This window comes from Ascaphus truei, chromosome 2 (genome assembly GCF_040206685.1).
Source record: "Ascaphus truei isolate aAscTru1 chromosome 2, aAscTru1.hap1, whole genome shotgun sequence".
In the NCBI taxonomy this organism is placed as follows: domain Eukaryota; kingdom Metazoa; phylum Chordata; class Amphibia; order Anura; family Ascaphidae; genus Ascaphus; species Ascaphus truei.
The window spans coordinates 106465323-106491457 of NC_134484.1; the positions used below are offsets into that span (position 1 = coordinate 106465323).

The following is a 26135-nucleotide window of genomic DNA, read 5'->3' on the forward strand; positions in this document are numbered from 1 at the left end:
TCTCCCCCTTTTTTTTCTGGCTAAATCCAGATATGACTCAAAAACCAAGAGTATTGTATCCCTTAGCACCCCTAGGTAACATGTACCTAGATCAAGAGAACAATAATTCAAGGTTCTCTGCACTGTAGCTAATAATTCATGAAAGTGTTATTTATTTTGTAATCTCTAGGTTAGGTTCATTTAAATCCAGGGATGATCACCCAGTCAAGGCAGCAATCAGATATTATGTTGTGTTAAAACAGCACTACTACAGTACATTCCCCTCTTTTTTTCTTACATTTACATGTAAAGCATGTGACAATGTATAATTCTACATTCTTACCTAAGATGGCAATCATGTATGTATGTCTTTATTTATGTAGCCCTCTTTCCTGCTGACCTAGAGCGACTACTAGTGCTGTATATACCTGCTGGCTCAGCGAGATCTAGGCCTCCGCTAACTGGGAGCCTGGGGTAATATTAGAGTCTTGGCAGCGCCTCCACTTACCCAGGATCCCCAATAAGTGAGATTCCCCTAGGCAAGAATAATAATAACACACTTCAACTTGGTAACCGTTTACTAATACGCATTGATAGAACCTTATCTTATAGCTATAAGTAATAACACACATATGATATGGCATTTAACTGACTGACATGCAATAACATCTACAGGTGGCTCGGCCACTCTCCTATAGAGAAATGTCACTTCCCCGTCACCGCTTGCACCCCACACCGTGTCCACTGTTATATATATATATGCGCGGTCCTTTGGTCACTCAACCCAGTGTCCCCAAAGAGTCCTCCCCCAAGGCGGGATCAGTGCCTGTTGGTACCGGTGTTGGTGCACTTATTAAATACCTTCCGGTTACTCCTGCAACCGGCAACAAGCTTCACAAAGGATCCGCCGATCCAGCGTAGTCTCTCTCTCTCGAGTTGATGATGTCCAGCAGCTTGAGCCCAAACCACTGTCACCACTGCAGCTCCGCGACACTGTGTCTCTATTTATATATACAGTAAGTGACTAGGTGTCGCTACCTATATAGGGCGTCCCTGCAGCACCACAAACTAATGGTGACTCGGTATACACTGGGGCCTGAGGGGAAATCTGGCCTACGCAGGTGGGTCACTGACCCCCTGCACACACACTACCTCTCCCCTTGCTCCTCCGGTGCCCTCTAGCTAGCGTGGTCTCTCCCCCACGCTTCCCTTTCCTGCCTGTCTGCAATCCCTGCAATCCTATTCGCTGCCTGGCGTCAGGTGGCTTTGCTGAGGCTCCTGGGGGTTGTAGTTTACTGCTGAGCCTCCTGGTGATTGGCCAGCCGTTCGCGCACTTTGCCCTGCGCATGTGCGAAGTTCCTCAGAGCCTCCCGTCGCATGCGCGAAACGCAACATGGCGGCGCCCTGTATTATCGGGCCGCCGCGAAACACTCCCTGCACAGCCCCTGCGACTCTACAGCACCCGTGATCGCCCCCCACAGCGGAGGTACAGAGGGAGGGCCAGGGAACACCACTACATTTATATAGCGCCATTAATGTACATAGCGCTTCACAGTTAATACACGTGACAATCATATAAATAACAAATAATACAAATAACAGATCATGGGAATAAGCGCCTCAGACATAAATGTAACATTGTGGAAGAGGAGTCCCTGCTCCGAAGAGCTTACAATCTAATTGGTGGGCAGCACTCACAGAGACAGTAGCAGGGCATTTTGGTACGTGCGTCTGCAGGGGGCCAAGCTTTATGTATCAGGTGTATAGTATTAGCCTCATATGCTTCTTTAAGCAAGTGTGTCTTAAGGTGGGTCTTAAAAGTGGATATATTTGGATCATTTTTTGCTCCGTTTCTAGATCTGTCAAAATCCTGATTGTGTGCCTAACATAATGGCTTCTTCAGTCAGTGTAACTCAGCAGCTACAATGTATCCCTATATTACTATGGTAACATTGACTATTGTTACAATTTACAGCTCAAAATTGCTGGAAACATTGGCAAAAAATTATCCCAAACAAGAAAGTGTTACAAAGACCTTGCACAGCTGGTGAAGTGTGTTAAAAACCTGCCATAGAAATAAAGGGTGCTTTAAAACTCATTAAAATGGCATTGAGTTGAATAATAATAATTTTTAAAAAATGTAGTAAGTATTATCTAATAGTACAGATCAGATTAAAAAAATATATATATACGATTTCACGTTTTGCTGCTTTAATCCGATCATTACATATTATTTTTTTCACTTTTCTTCCACCAACAATGTAACTTTTTTTGTATTTTCTCTCTCAAAGTATCAGAGCTTGGAGGGGTCATTGTGTAAGTTAACCTCCAATGCTCTTTGAAAAGTTAGAACTCCAGGTGTTGAGTAACCAGTTAAAAACAAAAAATAATTCATCTACCAACCGGCATCTCTCAAGCCTACCTCACTATGTGGAAGGGCACAAGCAAAAGAGGCCTCTGTCTTAAAAGCACTGTGACAGTTTTATGAATTACTCACGAAGAGAAGAATCATGCAGGCATTTAATTTTACTAGTAAAGGGGGTCATTCTATATATGACGGAGCGACCAGCCGGCCTGCTTCCGGACAAATACCCATTCAATTGGGATTCTCCCTCGCAAACTGCCTGAATAGGCTCTTTGGCATGTGCAGAATAAGGCCCATAGGAAAAGGCATACTCCAAATAAGCCAATAATACTTCACTTATAATTGACTTGTACTCTGCCATCATTCTGTTTATTAATGACAGTTCTTTCATCAGGACTAACTGACAGGTTACCCGTATGTATCCATCAACAAGTGTATTTAATATTTATTTTGACTGCTTAAGCCCTTGTCTTAAGACTATTGATTGTGTATTTTTTTTTATGCAAGTAATATAAACACCATGACAATATATAACTGTATTTGATTTTCCAGGAGAAAACAAGTCATTATCTAAGGAGAAAAAAGAGAAAGGTAATTATATAGCTCCATGCATGTATTTTATCTTGATTATGTTTTTTTTTTTTAAATCCTGTATTGTTTGTACCAGGAAATTTTGAGGATGACGTAAAATCGTCACATTAGCACTTTTTCCATCTTTGTGCCAACATTACATTAGCAAATTGTGGTTTTTACAGAAGCAAAACTAATATCTACACACAAACCTCACATGAGACACAAATATTACTTCAATACAATATTGTGAACCTTCTCCACTTACCAGCCACAAACACAGGTTGTAGACATACTGCCGATGCTGGTAATTAATCAGTGCAAAGATTCCTCCAGTAACTCACGCGCAACAATTCAGGAACTTGTGTTGGTCAATAGACCATAGTTGGAAACCACAGAAATGATCGATATTTGTACTTGAAATGTATTTGTGTCTTTGCAAAAAAGGGAAAGATATATAGAAGCAATAACTTGAAGCAGTTAAACAGGGGTAGGCATTTACATTTACTTTTTGTTGATCAAAAGGAAGCATAACAATATAGTACGTGGTACTGTTCTAAACATTAGAATAATTAAATTTACTGGAACAATTGTACAGGGTACGCAGCTTAAAGGTCTATGAAGTAGAATTAAATAGTCTTAGACTAACATTTTGAAATTAGTATGACGTTAACTTTTATGTGCGTGTGTGTATATATATATATACATATGTGTTTGTATGTGTGTATGTGTGTATGTGTATGTGTATGTATGTGTGTATGTGTGTGTATGTGTGTGTATGTGTGTGTACAGTATGTGTATATATATGTGTGTGTGTGTGTGTATGTGTGTATGTATGTGTGTGTATATGTATATATACAGTGGTCGACAAATCACCCAAAAATCTACACACACAGAGAGAGAGAGCGACACAGAGAGAGAGAGAGAGAGAGAGAGCGACCCACAGAGAGAGAGCGACACACAGAGAGAGAGAGAGCGACACACAGAGAGAGAGCGACACACAGAGAGAGAGAGAGCGACACACACAGAGAGAGAGAGAGAGCGACACAGAGAGAGAGAGCGACACAGAGAGAGAGAGAGAGGGAGCGACACAGAGAGAGATAGAGAGTGACCCAGTCAGTCATCCTACCCCCTCACACACACACACACACACACACACACACACACACACACACACACACACACACACACACACACACACACACACACACACACACACACACACACACACACACACACACACACACACACACACACACACATACACTCTCTCACACACACACTGACACACACTGACAGACAAACACACACACATTCTGACAGACACACACACACTTTGACACACACACACTGACACACACACACACACACTGACACACACACACTCACTGACACACTCACACACACTCTGACACCCAAACACACACACACACACACACACACACACACACACACACACACACACACACACACACACACACACACACACACACACACACACTGACATACACACACACACTCTGACTCTGACACACACACACTCACTCACACACTCTCATTCACACACACTCACTCACACACACTCTCAAGCACACACACTCTCACTCACACACACTCTCACTCACACACACCCTCTCACTCACACACACTCACTCACTCACATACACTACAAGAAATGGAGCCTGGAGTCCCACTCACCAGAGGTATGTGGGCATCTGGGGCCTGCGGGTGACATTGAGGTCTGCGGGTGACATTGGGGGTGCCTGCGGGGGACATCGGGTGACATTGGGGGGCCTGCAGGGGACATCGGGCGACATTGGGGGGCCTGCGGGGGAAATGGAGTGTATGTGGGGGTATGCGGGTGACATCGGACGACATTGGGGGGCCTGCGGGGGAAATTGAGTGTATGTGGGGGCATGCTGGGGACATCCGCACGGCCACACCAACCTCTTCTATGGGAAACGTGGCTGGACGGGGACGCGCTGGATCCAGCAGCCAACTTTGTTTGCGCGCGTGCGCGCCCCCCGGCTGCATCCATGGGGACGGAAGTCAGATCTGCCAGCCTGCTTCACCGCTCCCATTACCCTGCCCGCGCGGGTGCCAAAGGAGCGTGGGATGGAGGGGAAGCGCCTCCCTTGCTCCTCCTGCCCTGGTCAGCAGCCGCGGGGACCCCCCCAGCCTACCTCCCGCTCCTGGCAGCAAGCGGGGATCGGGTGCAGGGGGGGGGAGAGAAAGGCTGACCCAGAGCTGCCAGCCGGTCCTCTTCCCCGCGTCAGACCAATCAGGGAGAGGGATTATTTATTTATTTATTTAAAAAAAAGAAGAACATTTTGGCGCGAGCAGGGGATTTAATAGAGCCGCAGCACGGCTCGCCAGCGGTCTAAATCCAGTCGCCACGGGCGTGTGGTTATGCCTATTTGTCGAACACTGTGTGTATATATATATATATATATATATATATATATATATATATATATACATATACATATATATATGTATACATATATACATGTATACATATATACATATATACATGTATACATATACACAGTGGTCGACAAATCACCAAAAAATCTACTCGCCGAACAAAAAAATTACTCGCCACCTAGTACCACACGTGTGTTGCTTGGGCCAATAGGAGCTCGCCACGATGTTAAATCCACTCGCCCGGGGTGAGCAAATGTATAGGTTTGTCGAACACTGCATATACATATATATAGCATCATCGCCATTGTTTGATTGAACCAGACACATGCACTACACAGGTTGTCTGTAATGATCAATCAGTCAAGTAACATGATGATCTATGCATTTTTAATATATAAGTATACAAACATAGTTATAAAATCGACGGAAAAAGCCTAAGAATTTAGTAAATAAACTTTTGATAAAATAAATATTTAACATATAATACATTTAATATGAATTACAAAGAAACAAGGTCTGAATAAAAATATAAATATAACAAAGTGAGAAACCGCAACTAAGTGACAGAAAATTAAACCAGAGAGAACCAAAATCCCAAGGGGACATTAAAATATTAATTTAATAACCCTTTGTATCTAAAGCCCTCTCCCGCCTTAAACCTTTTTCACTGACTGCCCCACACCTCTGGAATGCCCTTCCCCTCAGTACCCGACTAGCACCCTCTCTATCCACCTTTAAGACCCACCTTAAGACCCACTTGCTTAAAGAAGCATATGAATAGCACTGTGAATATTCTGAACACATGATACATAAAGCTTGGCCCCCTGCAGACGCACTTACCAGAACTCCCTCCTACTGTCTCTGTACGTTCTCCCTACCTACCAATTAGATTGTAAGCTCCTCGGGGCAGGGACTCCTCTTCCTTAATGTTATGTTTATGTCTAAAGCACTTATTCCTATGATCTGTTATTTATATTATCTGTTATTTATTCGATTACCACATGTATTACTACTGTGAAGCGCTATGTACATTAATGGCGCTATATAAATAAAGACATACAATACAATACAATAAAAAGCAAGAAACAAATGGACTAACAAAAACGAGATAAATATAATGTAATTGATTAGAAACGCACCCAGATCTATTTCTGCGTTTAGTCAAAAGGGGACAAGGGTTTTCATAGTGGTTATCCACCTTGTCTCTAATCTACAAATCTCATTAATGGTGTCTCCTCCTCTCCAATTTGGAGAAATCATTTCAATTCCTATACAAATTATCCCTGTTCGCGCAGGGATTATAGATGTTTGCGCAGATAGCTTTTTATTTCCCCTGACGAAGTTCCCACGCTAGGGACAAACACGTAGGGTTAACATTTTGTGCACATATTTGCTACTTGCTAGTGCTTTTTATGTTATATCAACTCTCCGATCGCTGACTTGTTAAAGAGACCGCAGACATCAGGAAGGTGGAATCATATGGTCTCTTAGTGGACCGATTCCTATACCGGCGTCTGACGTCACGACCATGAGATTTGGATCACCAATCACGTGATTCTACTGCTGGAGTAGCAACACGGCACACAAACCTGGGATTCCAATACAGGAGCAGCAGCTCCACTGACAGATGATTCCAAAGCCAGGAGGGAGTTGCTGATTTATCTTCAGATTGTTTGTGTGATAACATATATCCACAATGCCTGATTTTATCTAGCACATTGTAAGTAGCCAATTTTCTATTGCGTATAAAATTGCCTTTAGCCACTATTGTGGCTTCTTTTCATTCTCTTTAGGACTACAAGAAGTTGGAACTTTGTTACTATCTTGGACACCCTCCGTTTATTGGTTATATTATCTATTATTTATTGGTCAACTAATCTGCGCCCTTTATTCATTTTTTGTCTGTTTATATGTATCAAATCTTAGTGTGAGGTTAGAATTTAGAGGCAGCATTTGGGGACCCTTATCTGATTACATATTTTGATTTATTGCGCACTCATATTTTTTTACTACTTTATATGTACTTACAAGTTCTAAATATTAACAGTAGCAACATAAAAAATAATTTAAACATACCCAAAACTCAACACTGGGTGGCGCCAATGAATTATTTTACACCACTAGGATTTGTGAATGTGAGAGCATTTCACTTTTGTAAAACATATGTTGCAGGTCTCCCTTTGGGTTCCCCATTGCTCCCCGCTCACCTTCGCTGCAGTCCGGGAAGCTGCGGATAGCGTGAGTGCCTCTGGCAGGGCGGGGGGATCCGGCACTGTGCAGGGGTGAGGTAGCAGGGAGCACCGTTGCTCCGGAGGCTCCGCAGCAGCCCGAGTGCACTGGGTGCTGCCATTTTGTCTCTTGCATGGTGGCCATTAGTGGTATGCACATAGAACCCGGTAGCGGCGGCCATTACAAATTAGCTCAGCAGTGGAACTACAATTCCCAGCAGCCTCAGGGGCTGCCAGTCAGGTGAGGGAGCACACCCAATAGGGCTGCTGTATCCCCAGGAAGAAAGGATTGATATTTTTGGCGCGGTTGGAGCCACGCCATTCGAAGCTGGGAGACAGAGGGGTAAAGTAGTGTTTCAGGAGCCAGTGGCCCTGAGACAAGGCCTAGAGTCATGCTTCAGGACCCAGCTAGGCTCGACTCCCCCATAAATTTGTGGGTGCTACAGGGACAGGCCCATCAGATAGGGACACTGCCCCTGTAGTGGTATAGTGTCAAGGGCACAGCAAGACGCTGCACAGTAATTGCAGCCTGTGGTCTGGGACCACACCACCACCGCAAGAGAAAGATACTATCTTCATGGTGGGACACTCCAGCGGGAGGCCACCCCACGTAGACGCGGACACCATCGCTGGCGATGACAGGGTGGGACCAGACGGGCCCCTTTCATCTGTTGGTGGTACCAGGTGCTGGAGCACCTGGCAGGGATCACAATCCAACAAGTGCACCAATGATAACACACCTACTGTGGGCAGCGCTGTCACAGACACACGGGGTGGGAGTGACAATTGTGGGCTGGACACTGGGACACTGGTGCCCCTGCACCCAAGTACTGTGGAGATACTTCATGGGTCAATGTAAATATATGTATGATGTGGTTGTATTGCATTCTTCTCTGTGTTATAAGTACTTGTCCAGTAAATATTGTTGTACCATACTCTGGTGTGAATTACTGGGTATATTGTCTTTGGAGGGGGCCTCCCACTTTGTGAGGATCCTTCTCAGGTGGAGGCGCTGTAGCATACACATTACATACACCCCAGGCTCCCTGCAGCGGAGGATCAGGCCTCCTGTGAACCATCAGGTAAAGCACTGCACATAGTCACCCTAGACATGGGGGAAAGGGGGCTACACATACATGTTCAGATCAGTAGTGGATGTATACAGTATGTATGTCTTTGCCCCTCGCCTATGACGTGCAATACAATAAATCATCTAGTGGTTGTATTAATTCGTTGCTGTGTAGCTTACTGCTTTTATGTATTAAATGTATTGTTTGGCTAGTGGTATGATTTATGTAATTGATTGCCTAGTGATTTTAATGATTTGATTGAATGCCTAGTGGTTTTATTTCTTTAATTGATTGGCAAGTGGTTTTATTTAGGTAATTGATTGGTTGGCTAGTGCTTTTAATTTTTGGTTTTGGGGGTTTAGGTGCTTGTTGTATATGTTTGATTATTGTGTATTTTGGACATTCATGTTTTTGTATTAGGGTGACTATTGACTGCTATAGCAGCGTATCATTCCCATATTATATGGGTATGATGTACTACTATGCCACTCAATGGGTACAGGGCGGGCATAGTGGTCCGGGCTGGGTGGTTAGGCCTCCTAGGTGGGTAGCGTAGTTAACCCCTTAATTACTCTAGCTGTTATTAACCGCTAAGATGATTAAGGGGTTAAGGACCATTAGATTCTTCTGGCAACGGAGGACATGGACCTGCAGTATGCTGGTAAGGACGCCCTTGATATTGGCAGGGGTAAGTAGAAGGGTTTTATTTACTTTATTTATGCTGACTAATATTTTGTTTAATAATGGGCAAATGATCTATTATCCATATCTGGATAATAGTTATTTTTCACATTACTGTACTGTATGTGTTTGGGGGGAGGTGTATTTATTGAAATGAAGACCATCTTTATTTTTTTTTACAACACGAATGGTACCGCAGGCCAGCGGGGACCCACGGGGAATACCCGAGGGCCCCCAGACAACCGTGGGGACCACCCGGGGACCTCCGCCGACCTGTGGTATTAATCCTGTGTATCAAAAAAAGAAATTATGGTTTTATGTGGGGGCACCAGGGGTGGGTGGGTTGTGCATTGGTCTTTAATACATATTGTAATGGTTATTGGTGGCCTAGGATGTGGGTAGTAGGGCTGTTGTGTGTATTTTTGTTTATTGTGGGTAGCGGGAGTGGGTGAAGGGGGTAGTAGCCCCAAAGATGGGTGTTTAGGCCTACCGGGTGGGTACTAGGAGGGGTTAACCCATTCATTACCTTAGAGGTATTAACGAGTTAAGTCCACCCGCAACCCCCCAGCAAGGCCTAAACACCCACCAAGGGCCAAATATCACCTTCACCCACCCCTGCTACCCACACGAGTGGTTAACCCCTTCATTGCCTTATTGTTGTGATATTAATGGATATCAGCTCCGGAGTCTCCCGGCATCAATCCGATGCAGGAAAAATGCATTTTTTCTTGCCTCTTATCGACAGCTTCTCACCATCTTCTTGCCAACTTTTCCTGGCGAGGCGATTTGGAGAGGAAATCTCAATTCTAGGGCGGTGATCCGCCTCAATAATCTGATCGGGGCTACTAGAATTGAGCGAGTTTGAGAAACTGGCGATAAGTGGCTTATCGCCGCACGTTTGGCGATTAATTTTTTTCTTTATTTATATAAACACCCACCAAGGGCCAAATATCACCTTCACCCACCCCTGCTACCCACACGTGGGGTTAACCCCTTCATTGCCTTATTTTATTTTATAGGGTTTGTTTGTGATAATGTGTATATATATATAGATACATATCTATCTATCTATCTATCTATCTATCTATCTATCTATCTATCTATCTATCTATCTATCTATCTATCTATCTATCTATCTATCTATCTATCTATACACATTATCACAAACAAACCCTATAAAATAAAACATTTTATGATTCATGGTGTTTTCCATTTCAAGCTCTCTTACATCTACAACCAGGTAATTTTTGTGGCGTGAATATCTCATGTACAGTATAAACCGCTTTCAGGTTGCAGTACAAGATACTGTATAGTAATGATTATGATTTATTATTATAACTTGAGATAAGATGCGTGACTGTCTACCTCCATTTCATTAACTTCCTCTAATATGTTATATGCTAATGACGCCGTACCAACTCTTTTAATTACACATCCGTAATCATGTATTTACAGAATTTTGGATGGAATGTGTAATTACAAATAATTATGATTTTACCATCTGCATGTTTAAACCACTGTTGCAAAAAAATCAATATTTAACTACAGTACTTTGTGTTGTTAGCTTTTCGCTTTGTATCTAATTAGACAGAGCTACTAATGAGCCCATGTTAAAGAGCATTGTTCTATAGTTGTTCTCTTAATTTGTCTTAACAAATGAAAATGGTAATTGAGATGTTGCATAGAACACCGTTAAATGGTACTTATAATTGGTTCCTTTTCATTGTTAAGAACATAGAGTATTTTGTGCACATATTTAATTGTTAGTGATAACTTACCAGCGAAGAGCTTTACAAAAGGTGGAATGAAGAATGTAGAAATTGCTAAGCCGTGTCACACCGAATTAGAACTTCAGAGAAAGCACACTGTAGTTATTCATGTCTGTACAGTTTCATTGTACGGAATAGGTTATAAGAAAAACATTGTGCAGCTTTTTACTTGTCTTATTTTCCTACATCCCGGAGAGCTAGGTAACGCATTCTGCATCAATTCAAGTTACCACATATCATGGGTCAAGAAAGCATTTCGTTCAAATATTCAGATGCTTAGAACTTCTGAACCACAATAATAGATAAGGTAATGTTACTTTATTACAACTCCAGGGTATGTTAAGTGAAGTTGTACATTTTCTGTATTAAAATAACAGTTTTGTTCCATTTATGGGCTTCCCACAAAAATGAAAAATTCTGATTATGAGCTTGCGTGTCCTGATCGGTGTGACTGAATTACTGTGCTATTTGATTTCAAGTGCTATTTGTATCAAGTGTGGTGTTAGAACCAGGACGAGTGAAACAAGGAAAAGGTGTAACAAGGTATACTATAGTGAAGTACAGTTAATTGTTAGCACTTATAACTCCATAGTTGCAACAATGAGCAGGATTGAGAATACCACTCAATGCACATCTTGCCACATGTATGTGCACTGGGAGCAGCTGTTCCAGGGAAGATACTGCTGTGGGAAGTGTGAGCAGGTGGTCTCTTTGGAGTCTCAGATTGCTGATCTGAAGAAGCAATTTGCAATATTGAGGTACATTAACAATCTTGAATGGATGTTAGTGCTCGCTGAACAGGCCCTGGCTGGGACTAGTGGTGCAGAGGGTAGAGCTGTGAGTGAGGAACAGGTAGGTAGCTGGGTAACAGTGAGAAGGAGAAGCAGGGGGAAGAGAAAGAGACCAGACAGTTCTGAGACGACCCATCCTAATAGATTTGCCAGATTGACTGAAGATATTGGGGGGGTGTCAGGGCAAGAATGGAAATGCCGGGGGAGACTGATTTCTCTAGCAGCCAGGGGAATTGTTCCTCAGCTCAGGATACTCAGAGACCAAGAAAGATTGTGGTGGTAGGGGACTCCATTATTAGAAGGTATATAGGGCAATCTATTGCCATGACAGCATGAACCAAACAGTTTGTTGTCTCCTGGGGGCTCGAGTTCTGCACATTGTTGATCGGGTATAAGGATTGTTGGGAGAGGCTGTGACTGACCCGACGGTCTTGGTTCACGTTGGCACAAATAACAAAGTTATAAAAAGCTGGAGGGACTTAAAGAATGATTTCAGGGATCTAGGCCGCCATCTTAAAGCATGGACCTCCAAGGTAGTATTATCTGAAATACTACCAGTGCTGTGTGCTACCACATGGAGACAGTCAGAGATTAGGGAGGTTAATGCATGGCTAAGAAAGTGGTGTAGGAAGGAGGGTTTGGGGTTTTTAGAGCACTAGGACTTCTTTTTTGAGAGGTGCCTCTTTATGGTAGATGTGAATTGCACCTCAATGAAGAGGGATCTTCTGGGCTAGGGGGATAATGTGAAAAAGGTTGAAGGAGATTTTGAACTAGGACAGGAGAAGGGACAAGAAACAGGTAATGAACGCAATAGAATAGATATGGTTGGGGGTATAGCAAGGGGTCATGGGGGTAGAATGGGGTTAGTGGGATTTTAGCAAGCATAGAGACACCCATATTAAATATAGATAATATTAGAAAACTTCTAAAGACTAAATCCAATTGAAGCAGAAAGGTAGGAGCAGATAAGATAATAGTACAGGCTGAAAACACCTTAAATGCATGTTTGTTAATGCAAGAAGCCTGACAGATAAAATGGGGAGCATGAATTAATAGCTACAAGGAAGCAGTATGATATCATAGGCATTACTGAAACATGGTGGGATGAAACTCATGACTGGGAAGTTCATTTAGAGGGTTATTGCTTTTTTCGGATTGATCAATTAGAAGGGGAGGTGGAGTATGTTTATATATTAAGCCGGATCTAAAACCTATTATAAGGGAAGGTGTTTATGAAAGGAAGGATGAAATGTAGAGACATTGTGGATAGAAATTAGCAGTGGAGGTTAAAGTACAAAGAACATGTTTATAGGGATATGCTGTAACCCACCAAATATCTGTGAGATAAAGGAAGCCAAATACTTTTGCAAATGGAGAAGGCATCAAAACAAATTATGTTTGCATAATGGGTGATTTTAATTATACAGAGATAGACTAATTCATAGGAGGAGATTCACTAAAGTTCGTTGGGGGGCATTGACCTGAATGGCCATTGCCACTGGATTAACTCGCAATGAACGTTAGTCAATCCCCTCCATAATGTCATGCCACATGCTCAGTCAAAAGACTATGGTGTTCATGGACCCAACCCAGTTCTTAGCCCAGCACAGCAAAATATTGAAATTCATATTTAGCAAACAACTTTAAGAGGAATATTTGCATTAAAAAAAATAAAAAAAATATATATATATATTGGGGAAAAAAGGAAGAAAAAGCGCCCGATCCTTGTAAAAAATCAGTGATAAAAGGTTTAATACACCAAGTAACGACAATTGCCAACTCACAATTTCTCAATAAGTTAAAAGCATATTATGGGTCCAGCCCATGCACCAAGCCGACGTCACACTGTTATAGTCCTCCTCGATCTGCAAGCGGCTGTGTACTCAGCAAATGGATATGAATGTTGACGCTGCTGCCGCTCCAAACTCTCTCTGTGGACCCGGAAAGAATTCCTCGATCGTATATCCCCTGATGAAATCCGCTTAGATGGAAGAAACGCGTGGGGTCTCGTGGTGGAGGCATCTACGGTGGTCGAGCAGCTCAGGCACAAGAATTAGGATGTCAGTTCCGGATTTTTCGGCTCTCTGACTGTGGAGAACTCGTGTACAGGCTACGATCGAGGAATTCTTTCCGGGTCCACAGAGAGAGTTTGGAGCGGCAGCAGCGTGAACATTCATATCCATTTGCTGAGTACACAGCCGCTTGCAGATCAAGGAGGACTACAACAGTGTGACGTCGGCTTGGTGCATGGGCTGGACCCATAATATGCTTTTAACTTATTGAGAAATTGTGAGTTGGCAATTGTCGTTACTTGGTGTATTAAACCTTTTATCACTGATTTTATACAAGGATCGGGCGCTTTTTCTTCTTTTTTTTCCAATAGATATCGTGGGAGGTTGGTGAGCCCAAGAAAGAAGCAGCCTGGACTTTATTTTTTCAGTTCAAAGGACTCATAAGGACATTTAAGTACCATCCATTTTTCTATTTTATGGTTTTTTATTTATTAATATGTGTTAGCATTTTCATCATTGCCACACTCTTTTACATCATTTTTTCTTGTTTACACATCACATTTTTGGTAATTAAGTCATATATATTTTTTTATATATATTGTTTTATATATTTTTATACATTTTTTGAATTATACGGTTTTTTACTTCTTTTTTCATTTTTTCATTTTTATATATATTTTTTCTTAATTATCCACTGTTACCTCACCACAATCCTAATTTATGTTGTTATATATTAGACATCTGTGCTGGGTGCATCATCTTGCTGCATGAGATCAATACACAGCAATTTGGGTGTCACTGACAGGGGCGCTGTCTTTATTTCTTTTCATATATATATATATATATATATATATATATATATACACAGTGGTTGACAAATCACCAAAAAATCTACTCGCCACACAAAAAAATCTACTCGCCACCTAGTACCAAACGTGTGCTGCTTGGGCAAATATTTACTCGCCCGGGGGTTAAATCCACTCGCCCGGGGCGAGCAAATGTATAGGTTTGTCGAACACTGTATATATATATCTAAGGGCTAAAGCCCTATATAATATGATGAAAAATGGGTAACTCACTGCTAATGATAAATAACTTCTATCCACTTGAGAGGAAGTTAATGCAGAATTATCTGTGCATTTCCAAACTTTTTATCATATTGTATAGCGTCCTAATTGTATTTACAAAGAATGGCAAATGTTGGTTGAAGCATTGAGTTAAAACATAAGCCAGCTCAACGATTTCTTAAGACTGCTTTACCATGTTTATTCTAAGGCAATGATTTTGATACTTTATATTACATTTCAGCTAGTGTCTACCTACTATTGTCAGAGGAGGTGGGATAAACTTTAATAATAATGAAACAATGCACACATTTAAAATGAGTCAAGTAAAATGAGAATAAATAAGGCGAGAGATATTTAAAATCCCTCATAAAATATTTCCGCCCAGTGTCCTCAGAAAAAGCTAGCACCATCATTGCCAATTCTTAGCTAAACCTAACTGTGGCTTAAAAATGCTAAATTCTTAATATATATTTGCACATTGAAATGAGCATATTTCTATTTTTGTCACTTCTATGCCAGTACAAAAGAATGGGAATTAAGTCCTGCCCAATTGGGACTTTGAAAGTTTTTGCTATAAGTCGGGTTCCTTTAGCCCCTATAAGTCTTCGTGCAACTTTTTGTAAGAGCCTGTAGACACTCTGCGGCTTCTCCTAGTGTCCGTGCTGAAGAGCCTTTTCTTCTAGTCCCTCCATGGCAGTGTAACTTGCCCTCACTAGTGACATTTTTTGTTTGTCTATTGTGCTTTTTGAAGTGAAACTTCTTTGCGCGCACCTACCACACGAGAACATTTCCCTGGCAGTAAATGGACTTCATGGACGTCACTGCTGGCAGAAGAGGCTGTTAGTGTTGCCAACTTGCAAGCGCACAAGTCACCGGAGAGGAGGAAGGCAGCGCTTGATCCATAGGGGTAAGGGGGGTAAGGGGAGAGGAGACACACACTCTCACTCTCTCACCTACCCCCCCCACCCACACCAAGCACATGGCGCCGCCGTTACCCACCTCCCCACAGCATCCACGAACACCAGTCTGGTACCGAGCTTGTGCCACGGCTCCCCCGAGATCTCCTCCTCTTCAGCCGGAAGATGCGCCGTGTCCCCGCAGCTCTGCCAGAGAGAGGGGGGGATACTCCGGGCCGGGGTGCGGGACTCAGCAGCTCATCCTCCATGTCCAGTAACGAAGAGGAAGAAGGCAGCGGTTCGGTGTCCGAGGACTTGCCGAGTGTGAGTTTTACTATGTTTATTTGTTACCATTAAACTATATTGATCATTCACTGTGGCCTTGCCTGTTTTCCTTATTGGGACCACGGGAGTGACGCCATCTACTCACAAATATCCCTACTCGGTCCAACTGGTGATCAAGAGAGGAGAGGGCCTATATATATGACTCTAAAGACCCCATCTATGTGAAGTGGCTCACACATGGCCGTGTGAGTATCTGTTTCCCATATATATTTAGTGTCACCCCCAATTGGTGTGGATTACTTTCATGTTCAGGGGCTAATCCCCTGTTTGAAGTCAAATATTATATTCTTTTGCATTTGTTATTGTTTTTATATTGAGATCCATCTTGGACATCCTTGCAGAGCATAACCATACACCCAAGCTGCTTCATGAAGATTATGGGATGATCTTCTTCTGGTTAAGCTGCAACATTACCCAATGGGCCAGTATTAATCTTTTTTTTTACTGTATATTTTCTGGTCCAATATTCTGTGTAATTTGAATTATTATACTGCTTTCGGGGGTTTAACGTGTACACCTACATTCAGGGAGCGCCACAGTTCATTTATATAATTGAAGATTTGAGCCTGGAGATTATAATACACTGTATGTACAGCGTTGTGTAAAATATTATTGGATGTTTGTGATGATTATGGGCACAAGAAAAATGGCTACAACAGAAACTTTCTCAGAACTTGTTTGTAATTCCAGACTTTATAATTGCTCCTGTATATTAATTTGTCACCAACTCATGTGTTTGCTATGTGATCAATGTCTTCTATCCAGTCATTCCTACCTGTGTAAAAATGCATATTTACATACCCTATGTCAGGGATGGCCAACCCCAGTCCTCAAGGGCCACCAAGGGAGCAGCTTTTAAGGATATCCCTGCTTCGACACAAGAGGTATTTAACTGAGCCACTGATTGAGCCGCCTGTGCTGATCCAGGGATATCCTAAAAACCTGACCTGTTAGTGGTCCCTGAGGCCTGGAGTTGGCCACTCCTGCCCTGTGTTAATAAATTCATGAGATCCCAGAGAACTTAGCTTTTTTATGTTTGTCGTCTTTTCTAGCCAAGAAGAAGAAGCCAAAGCTACTAAACAAGTTTGATAAGAATATAAAGGCCGAACTCGATGCCGCAGAAAAGCTGCGTAAAAAGGCAAGTTCATTGCTACTCCAGTATATTAAAGGTAAACAAAGGCATTCTTTGTATTACCGTCTGCCGAGATTTTGGATTGTTTTCCATAACTTTACATCCCTCTGTGTAGTCCCGTTTTCTATATCTTCAGAGTCCACGAGGAAGCAAATCTATAAACCTCTGGCAATTAATTTAAAACACAGCAACTGCTTCTTATACAGATGTAGCAGACATTATTACCCCCGTTAACATGACAGGTGCATAAAATAACGCGTTCAATAATGTGTGTTCTCTCCTTAACCATTGCTTCCGATAGCACTACTTTTAAATACTGTAACATACCAGCGCTAACGCAATGTGTTGCCTGGTGCAACATAGCCTGCTGCATGTGTACTTACATTAAACACCTAGCCCTCTTTGTAACGTAATGTGCTGCAGCAGGATTGCACAATGTCTGAAATGGTTACTTTTTTATGGTTCACAGGGAAAAGTAGATGAGGCCGTGAAAGCATTTGAAAGTCTGGTGAATAAATACCCGCAGAGTCCAAGGGCAAGATACGGGAAGGCTCAGGTATAACTAGAAGGATTTCATGTTGTTTGTCTAAAGAGTAGACATTGGATTGGTTTACTTTCCCTTTGTCTTTTGTCATTTTTCATTGTTTTGTTCCACTTCAGAGAATACAACTAGCTAATATCTTTCATATCCAGAAAGTTATGCATTTTAACTATCTTTTTTTAACAATCTTTTTGCCTTTACGAGTAGCTGTTCACATTTGTACACCCAAATTCAGTTTGCCAAAAATATGTAGTTTGGATACAGGTAATGAAAATCTCGATCTAACACTCCTTTGTTTCATTTTGGTCATCCTGATTTATTCTATGGCTGGTTGGAGTAAATTGTGGCTGGTTGGAGCAAAGGCGATACCTTTGACTTTCTATGAATGTTAGAAGAGCTGGAGCATTGAATGTCATGTGTTTGGTTGTGTCCCCAGCTACATAACCAATGTTGCCACAATTGGAATTGAAGAGGAAGACTTCCTCGTCTATTCTCAATATCTAGGGTATTTTAAGTTGACGTGTCCCTGGAGCTATTATGTCCATTATTTATTTATTTTATAAAAATGTTTTACTAGGAAATAGTACATTTACCTCTCGTTTTCAAGTATGTTCTGGGCACAGAGTTATGTCGACAATACAAGGTTAAACGTTATATTTAAAGACATTTCTTGGACAGTTAGAGATAATATGATTATGGCGTTTGTACAGTAAGACTTAGAGACAAGATTAAAAAGTGAGACAGCGGAAGTCCTAACTCTCCTCCTGCCTTCTTGACTCTTTTTCCACGGTCTCAGAGGAGGATGTATCACTGCTGATTTCCTCTTCTTCCTCTACCACTTGTCCTCTTGACCCCATTCCCTCCCATCTCCTAAAACCTCTTGGTCCTACTATAATCCCTACGCTCACACACATTTTTAACTCCTCCCTCTACTCTGGTACCTTTCCCTCCTCCTTCAAACATGCAACAGTTATACCATTACTCAAAAACAGCAAGCTTGACCCTACATGTCCGTCTAACTATCGACCTGTCTCCCTCCTGCCTTTTGCCTCTAAACTCCTTGAACGTCTTGTATTCTCTCGCTTGCTTCATTTTCTCAACACATATTCTCTCCTAGACCCTCTACAATCTGGCTTCCGCACTGCTCACTCCACGGAAACAGCCCTCACTAAAATAACTGATGACCTCCATGCTGCCAAAGACAGAGGTCATTACACTCTGCTCATATTACTTGACCGCTCTGCAGCATTTGACACCGTGGACCACCCTCTTCTCCTTCACATTCTCCATACTCTTGGTATTCGGAACAAAGCTCTATCCTGGATCTCCTCTTACCTCTCCCATCGTACTTTCAGTGTCTCTTCTGCTAACATCTCCTCCTCCTCCTCTTTTGATCTCTCTGTGGGGGTACCCCAGGGCTCTGTCCTGGGACCTCTTCTCTTTCCTCTGTATACACTCTCTCTAGGTGACCTAATAACATCTCTTGGGTTTAAATATCACCTCTACGCTGACGACACACAAATTTACTTTTCAACACCCGACCTTACACCTGCTGTACAAACCAAAGTTTCTGAATGTCTCTATGCTATATCATCCTGGATGGCACTCCGTCGCCTTAAACTCAACATGGCAAAAACAGAACTCCTCATACTTCCTCCCAAATCTGACCCTACTACCTCCTTCCACATTACTGTTGGAACTACGATCATTCACCCAGTAGCCCAAGCACGCTGCTTTGGGGTCACACTGGACTCCTCTCTCACATTCTCCTCTCACATTCAAAACATTTCTAAAACCTGTCGCTTTTTCCTCCGCAATATAACAAAGATACGCCCGTTCCTCTGTTGCTCGACTGCTAAAACTCTGACTCAGGCCCTCATTCTCTCCCGTCTTGATTATTGTAATCTCCTGCTGTCCGGCCTTCCTGCCTCTCACCTGTCTCCCCTACAATCTATCCTAAACGCTGCTGCCAGAATCGCTCTACTCTTTCCTAGATCTGTCTCAGCATCTCCCCTCATGAAATCCCTCTCCTGGCTTCCGATCAAATCCCGCATCTCACTCTTGATTCTCCTCCTCACTTTTAAAGCTTTACACTCTTCTGCCCCGCCTTACATCTCAGCCCTAATTTATCGTTATACACCATCCCGACTCTTGTGGTCTTCTCAAGGATGTCTTCTTTCTACCCCCTTTGTATCTAAAGCCGTCTCCCGCCTTAATCCTTTTTCACTGACTGCCCCGCACCTCTGGAATGCCCTTCCCCTCAATACCCGACTAGCACCCACCCTATCCACCTTTAATACCCACCTTAAGACACACTTTCTTAAACAAGCATATGAATAGCACTGTGGATAATACTGGACACATGATATAAAGCTTGGCCCCCTGCAGACGCACTTACCAGAACTCCCTCCTACTGTCTCTGTACGTTCTCCCTACCTACCAATTAGACTGTAAGCTCCTCGGAGCAGGGACTCCTCTTCCTTAATGTTACTCTTATGTCTGAAGCACTTATTCCCATGATCTGTTATTTATATTATCTGTTATTTATTTGTTTACCACTTGCATTACTACTGTGAAGCGCTATGTACATTAATGGCGCTATATAAATAAAGACATACGATACAATACAAGTCTTGAAAGAACTTAAACTGGAGGCAGCTTTGAGAGTCTCTGGTAGGTTGTTCCAGTTGTGAGGTGCACGGTAACAGAAGGAAGAGCTACCAGATTCCTAGTTAAATCTTTGAACTGTGAACAGTCTTTTGAAGTCAGATCTTAGGTGATAAGTGCTGCATGTGGCTGGTGAGAAGTTTGTCAAGATAGCTGGGTAGCTTACCCAGAAAGAATTTGAAAGCAAGGCAGGAAAAATGTACTTGGCACCTGGAATCAAGGTATAGCCAATCTAGTTCTTGGAGCATTTTGCAGTGATGTGTGTTGTAGTTACATTATAAGACAAAGCGGCATATTGAGTTGTAGAGGGTGTCTAATTTACTAAAGGGAAGTAAGGAGTGCTGTACCATATACTATGTCCCCATAGTTTTAATAATTTCCAATATACTTGCACATAGGTGAATGGAAATGAATGGAATGTTCTGTAGTTGCCTCCGAAACCAGATCTGGTTTACGGCTCTGATAAGAGATTTAAGAATCTTCTGGTTTAGAACATAAACATTTGTTTTAAGCTGCAATACTATTAATGACCATTAATAGACCAACAATTGAGTAGAGTACTTCATAGATGATGGTACAGCACGTAGCATGCTCAAATCCTCAGAGGTTCCTTCTTCATGTGTACCCAGTACAGAGTACTTGATACTCATTACAGAAACAATACATAAAAAGGCAATATTAGAGTAAATAACGTATTGGTCCATTAAAAATATATATCATAAGCTACTATATGACATCTGCCTTACTCCAGGGCCAAAAGGGCTACTAGAGCTTTGAACTATAGCTTTACAGTCTTACTAAATACAATTTTTTTTTATTTCATATTGTTTTTATTGGGTTGAGGACAAATAACAGAGTACAGGAGTAAATAGGTTACATGGTACTGTACAAAAAATTGGCATACAGGTCAGTTTCATACCCATAGGGTCACAAACAATATCTTTTACAGTGTATCATTGTGAGAAAGCCTGAGTAATTTGGTTAGAACTTGAGCTTAGTTCACCTGATTTACCTTTTAAGAGTAGATTGTATACAAGGTATACTAACAGAAAAAAACAGGAGGGGAGAGAAGGTAGGAAGGGGAGGAAAGGAGCGGAAGGAGACAAAGAAGAGAAAGGGAAGTGGGGGGGAATCTCCTATCCTCCCAGTCCGCCTCTAGTCACAGAGAGTGGGCTCATATAGAAACAGTTTTAGGTACAGAGGCTGGATTATAATAGGTCACTTTAGCCTAGACACCCGTGTCTCGTCATGTCTTATCTCTCAAGCCAAGGATCCCAGGTTTTATGAAATTTGTCAATAGATTGGTTCAGGAAAGCTGTCAGCTTTTCCATAAGCATTACATTATTTAACCATTTCTCTACAGTCTGACTGGAAGGGGGGGGGGGCAAATTTCTTCCATGCGGCCGCTATCAAGTATCTTGCCACCGTATGAATGAGATCAGTCGTCTTAACGGACGGTCAATACTCTCTACTTGTTTAGCCAATAGAAAGATCAGTGAGTCTACAGGGATTGTGAGTTCTGTTATGTCCATAAGGATTTTTTGGTCCAGAATGTTTGAATGGTGGGGCACGTCCACCAAATGTCTATCATATCCCCCTTCTGTCCGTAATCCCTCCAACACAGATCGGAAGCCTCCGGGTAAATCTGACTTAGTCTACTTGGGGTAAGGTACCACTGGAATAAGATTTATATATATTCTCTTTGGTTGATGTGCAGATAGAGGTTTTTGCTGCTTATTCCCAAATATTCTCCCAGTCACCTCTGTCTATTTCTAGATTGAGATCTTCGGCCCATTTGGTCATATACTTATGATCTGGGGTATTTATTGATGACTTTATCCCCAAATATATCCCCGTGATCAATCTCTTCTGATAGATACATCTCCTACATAGTAACTCAAAATGTGTGAGTTCAGGGAAGACGAGGGTCTGGGAGATTGTATAGAGATAGTGTCGGATTTGGAGAAATTTAAACATATGGAGGTTTGGGGCCTCATATTTGATACATAGTTAATGGAAGGTGAGAAGCTTTCCGTTTGTGGCAAAGTCCGCTATTATCTTAATAGTTTTGGTTTGGAATTGGTCAAATTGTCTCGATTTACACCCTGGCGGGAAATTCGAGTTATTAAAATAGGGGATAGTTGTGATGGGGAGAATGTACTGTAGGTTTGTATTTTGTTTTGGTTTTATTCCAAGTATTCCATGTGCACATTATCAACCTGTCACTAGGTTCCCGAATCGTCGCCAGAGAAACATCGGCAGAGATGATGCCCTTGTGTATTGGGACTCTATAACAAGCCAACAAAACAGATCCAGATTTGCGTTCCAGATCCCCACCTGCCTAAGCTGGGCCGCCAGATAGTATCAACAATTCTGAAACCCCCATGCCCTCCCTTGTCCTTGAGGCTAGCATAACCGACCTGGCCGTCCTCTGTCTTTTATCTTGCCAAATAAATTGAAAGATCCTTCTTTGTAGGTCCTTTAGTTCATGTCCTGGTATCTGGATTTGGAGCGTTTGGAAATAGTAAAGCAGTCTAGAGGGAATATTCATCTTAACCGAGGCTATTCTCCCAATCCATGATATCTGGAATTTACCCCAAGTTCTGAGATCCTTTTTGATCTGGTCAAACAGGGGGGATAGTTACAGTGATATAGGGCGCTAAAGGATTTTGCAATATTAACTCCTAATTATTTAATAAGGGAGTCGCTCCACTTGTAATTAAAATTCGGTTGTAATAGTTTAATTTATGGGGCTGGAAGGGACAGGTTTAATTCCTCCGATTTGTCATTATTACTTTTGTAACCCGAAATTTTGCCAAATTCTGTTAGGAGAAATTGAACGTTTGGTAGGGATGTTTGGGAGCTGGCTAAGGATAGTATTATATCATCAGCGAATAGGGAAATGTTGTCATTTACATTGCTAATTGTGATACCCCGAATATTTATATCATCTTGAATTCTTGAGGCAAGTGGTTCGATCGATATGCGAAGAGGAGGGGGGACAATGGGCTTCCCTGTCTAGTTCCGTTCTAGATCTCAATCAAATCTAAATTGCTTCTTGGAAGTTTAACTAGGGCTGTGGGATTCCGATACAAGGCTCTAACTCCCTCTAGGAAGCGGCCAGTGAACCCAAACCTCTGCATTGCTCCATCCAGGAATGTCAAGTTTATGCTGTTGAATGATTTTTCAGCATCTAGGCTCAATAGGATATCTTTAGTGTCTGTGAGATGCACATGGTCAATAATATCTATAATCTTTCGATTATTATCAGAGTACTGTCTCCCCGATACAAATCCCACTTGATCTATATGAATTCATTTGGGCAGAATTGGATTTAGCCTATTTGCCAATATCTTGCTATAAATTTTGAGCAGCGAGATCGGACTGTAGCTGCCACACTGAATTGGGTCTCGGCCTTCGTTATGTATTATTGCTAGATTTGCGGCAGACATGGCAGTTGGGATTGGGCTACCCTCCAGGAAAGAATCGAACATCTCCAGTATAAATGGGGAAAGAAACGTCAGGATTTTCTTATGATATACATCGATTAGACCATCTGGCCCTGGAGTCTTTGCTATTTTCAGAGATTTGACTGCATTTGTAAGTTCCTCTTGGGTGATTCTGCCGTTAAAGACCTACAAATCGGTTTCGGAAAGCTGAGATAGTTTACATTGTTCTAAATATTTCAAGATAACTTCTGAATTTGGGGGATTTCTGCCCGACGATCTCAGATTGTATAGTTTTGTATAGAATTTTGTAAATGCTTGGGCTATTTCATTATCGTTATGGGTGAGAAGCCTGTTTTTACAACGGATTGCGGTAATGTGGAATTTAGCTCTCTCGCCCCTAAGAGCCTATCAGCTCACCAAGAGCCTATCAGTTTGTTTCCCTTATCATAAAATCGCTGATTAGTCCATTTCAGTGCTCTTTCTACATCCTCCAATTGGATTTGTCTTAGAGCGGTTCTAGCCACGTTGAGGGATTTGTATAGCTTTTTTGAGAGGGTCATTTTTTGTTGTTGTTCCAACTTTATAGTCTTATCCGTAAGTTCTTTGTGCAGCTTTAGTTTGCTTTTTTTCTTATAAGAAGTGATGGAGATAACATATCCCCTTATCGTTGCCTTATGGGCTTCCCAAAGCATCAATGGAGCCGATACAGATCCCTTTTTTATATTTAAATATTCGTTAAGTTTTAGTTTTATTCTATTCTCTATATCGGGATAGTTTAGGAGGGAGTCATTTAACTTCCATCGGAAGGAGTTGCTTTTTACAAAAGGTAGATATAGGGTCAGATCAATTGGGGCATGATCTGACCAGGTGATTGGCCCTATATCCACGAGAGAGGATGCATGTAAAATATTGTTAGTTATAAGGAAGTTGTCAATTCTAGAGTAGGACTGGTGGGAGGTGGAGTAGAATGTATAATCCCGTTCACCTTGATGCTAGGCTCTCCAGGCAACCTCTGTGCCTGCGAGAGAGCCATAAAGAATTAGGAATCTACCCTCCGGATCTGAGATCACCTTTTTGGTCGTGAAGGGGACACCTTGTTTAAGGATTGCCACTCCTCTCTTTGTGCTTGAGAATGAGGAGAAGTATGCCAGAGGAAAAATGTTCCTAAATGTGTTGTGTGGGGGGGGGGGGGGGGGGGAGGGTCGCGGGCAGAAAAGTGGGTCTCTTGCATAAATATAATACCCCCCTTCGTTCTTTTAAGTTCTTGTAGAGCAAGTCTCAGTTTTCTATGAGATTGCAGACCCTTAACATTGAGAGAGACTAGTTTTATCGAGGACAGATTAGCCATGGGCCCAGGGGTTTAAGTGACATATTAGGCCTTCCACCTTCCCAAAGTGGGAGCCTTTGTGTGCTTCTGTTTCTGTTTGAGTTAGAAAAATATTGATGGTGTTTAACGTTTGGAGGAGATGTATTTGCGGACAGGTGGACTGGAGGGGGGAGCTGGGAGAGGGAGGGAGACAAATGAGGGGGGGGGAGAGAAGGGGGTGGAACAACAGGTGAAGTATAAACCTCAGTCACGAAAGTGACAAGGTAGTCAGGCCTATTGCCCTTGAGAGACATCCCTGGTGACAGGGTTTGGGGAGAACCAGAGAGAGGGTGTAGAGAACCCTCTTTGAACCATATATACAGTTTCCGGAATTTTACAGATTCCGCATCAACATCAGAGTGATTGGGGGGGGGGGGAAGGGTGGAGGAAGGGGGTGAGAGGAGGGAAGGGGTGGAGGGGAGGGGGGCAGGATGGGTAGGACAAGAGGGGGAGGGGTAGGAAGCAGGGGGGAGGTGAAGTATAGACTGGTGCTGAACTGAGTCCAGACATAGCAACTTTTATATTATCTGTAAGGATCCAGAAAGGCATTTGTTCTGACGAACTTACAAGCAGAAACACCTAAATTCCTAACATTCAGCTCTCTAAGCACAGAAAACATGGATCTATGGAACAAGTGATTATCAGTACAGGAAGAATTTGCATGACTTAGTCGGAGTAAGCTACATTCCTTTCTCAGAAAGATCAGATTGACGGGCCCGCACTATGGACAAAGAGGGGGGGGGGGCAGGATATGGGGGAGGTCCTGGTAAGGGTCAGATG

At 42.3% G+C, this 26135-nt stretch overlaps 1 protein-coding gene across 8 annotated transcripts in view; it reads left to right on the top strand.

The window, feature by feature from the left end:
- Window positions 1-26135, top strand: part of ASPH (aspartate beta-hydroxylase) — a 232228-nt gene that overhangs the window by 130299 nt on the left and 75794 nt on the right. For all 8 annotated transcript variants that reach the window (XM_075584049.1, XM_075584047.1, XM_075584043.1 and 5 more), the window contains 3 exons: window positions 2897-2935; window positions 17253-17338; window positions 17802-17888. In XM_075584049.1, coding sequence (XP_075440164.1) covers window positions 2897-2935; window positions 17253-17338; window positions 17802-17888 — 212 coding nt within the window. The remainder of the gene's footprint in view (window positions 1-2896; window positions 2936-17252; window positions 17339-17801; window positions 17889-26135) is intronic.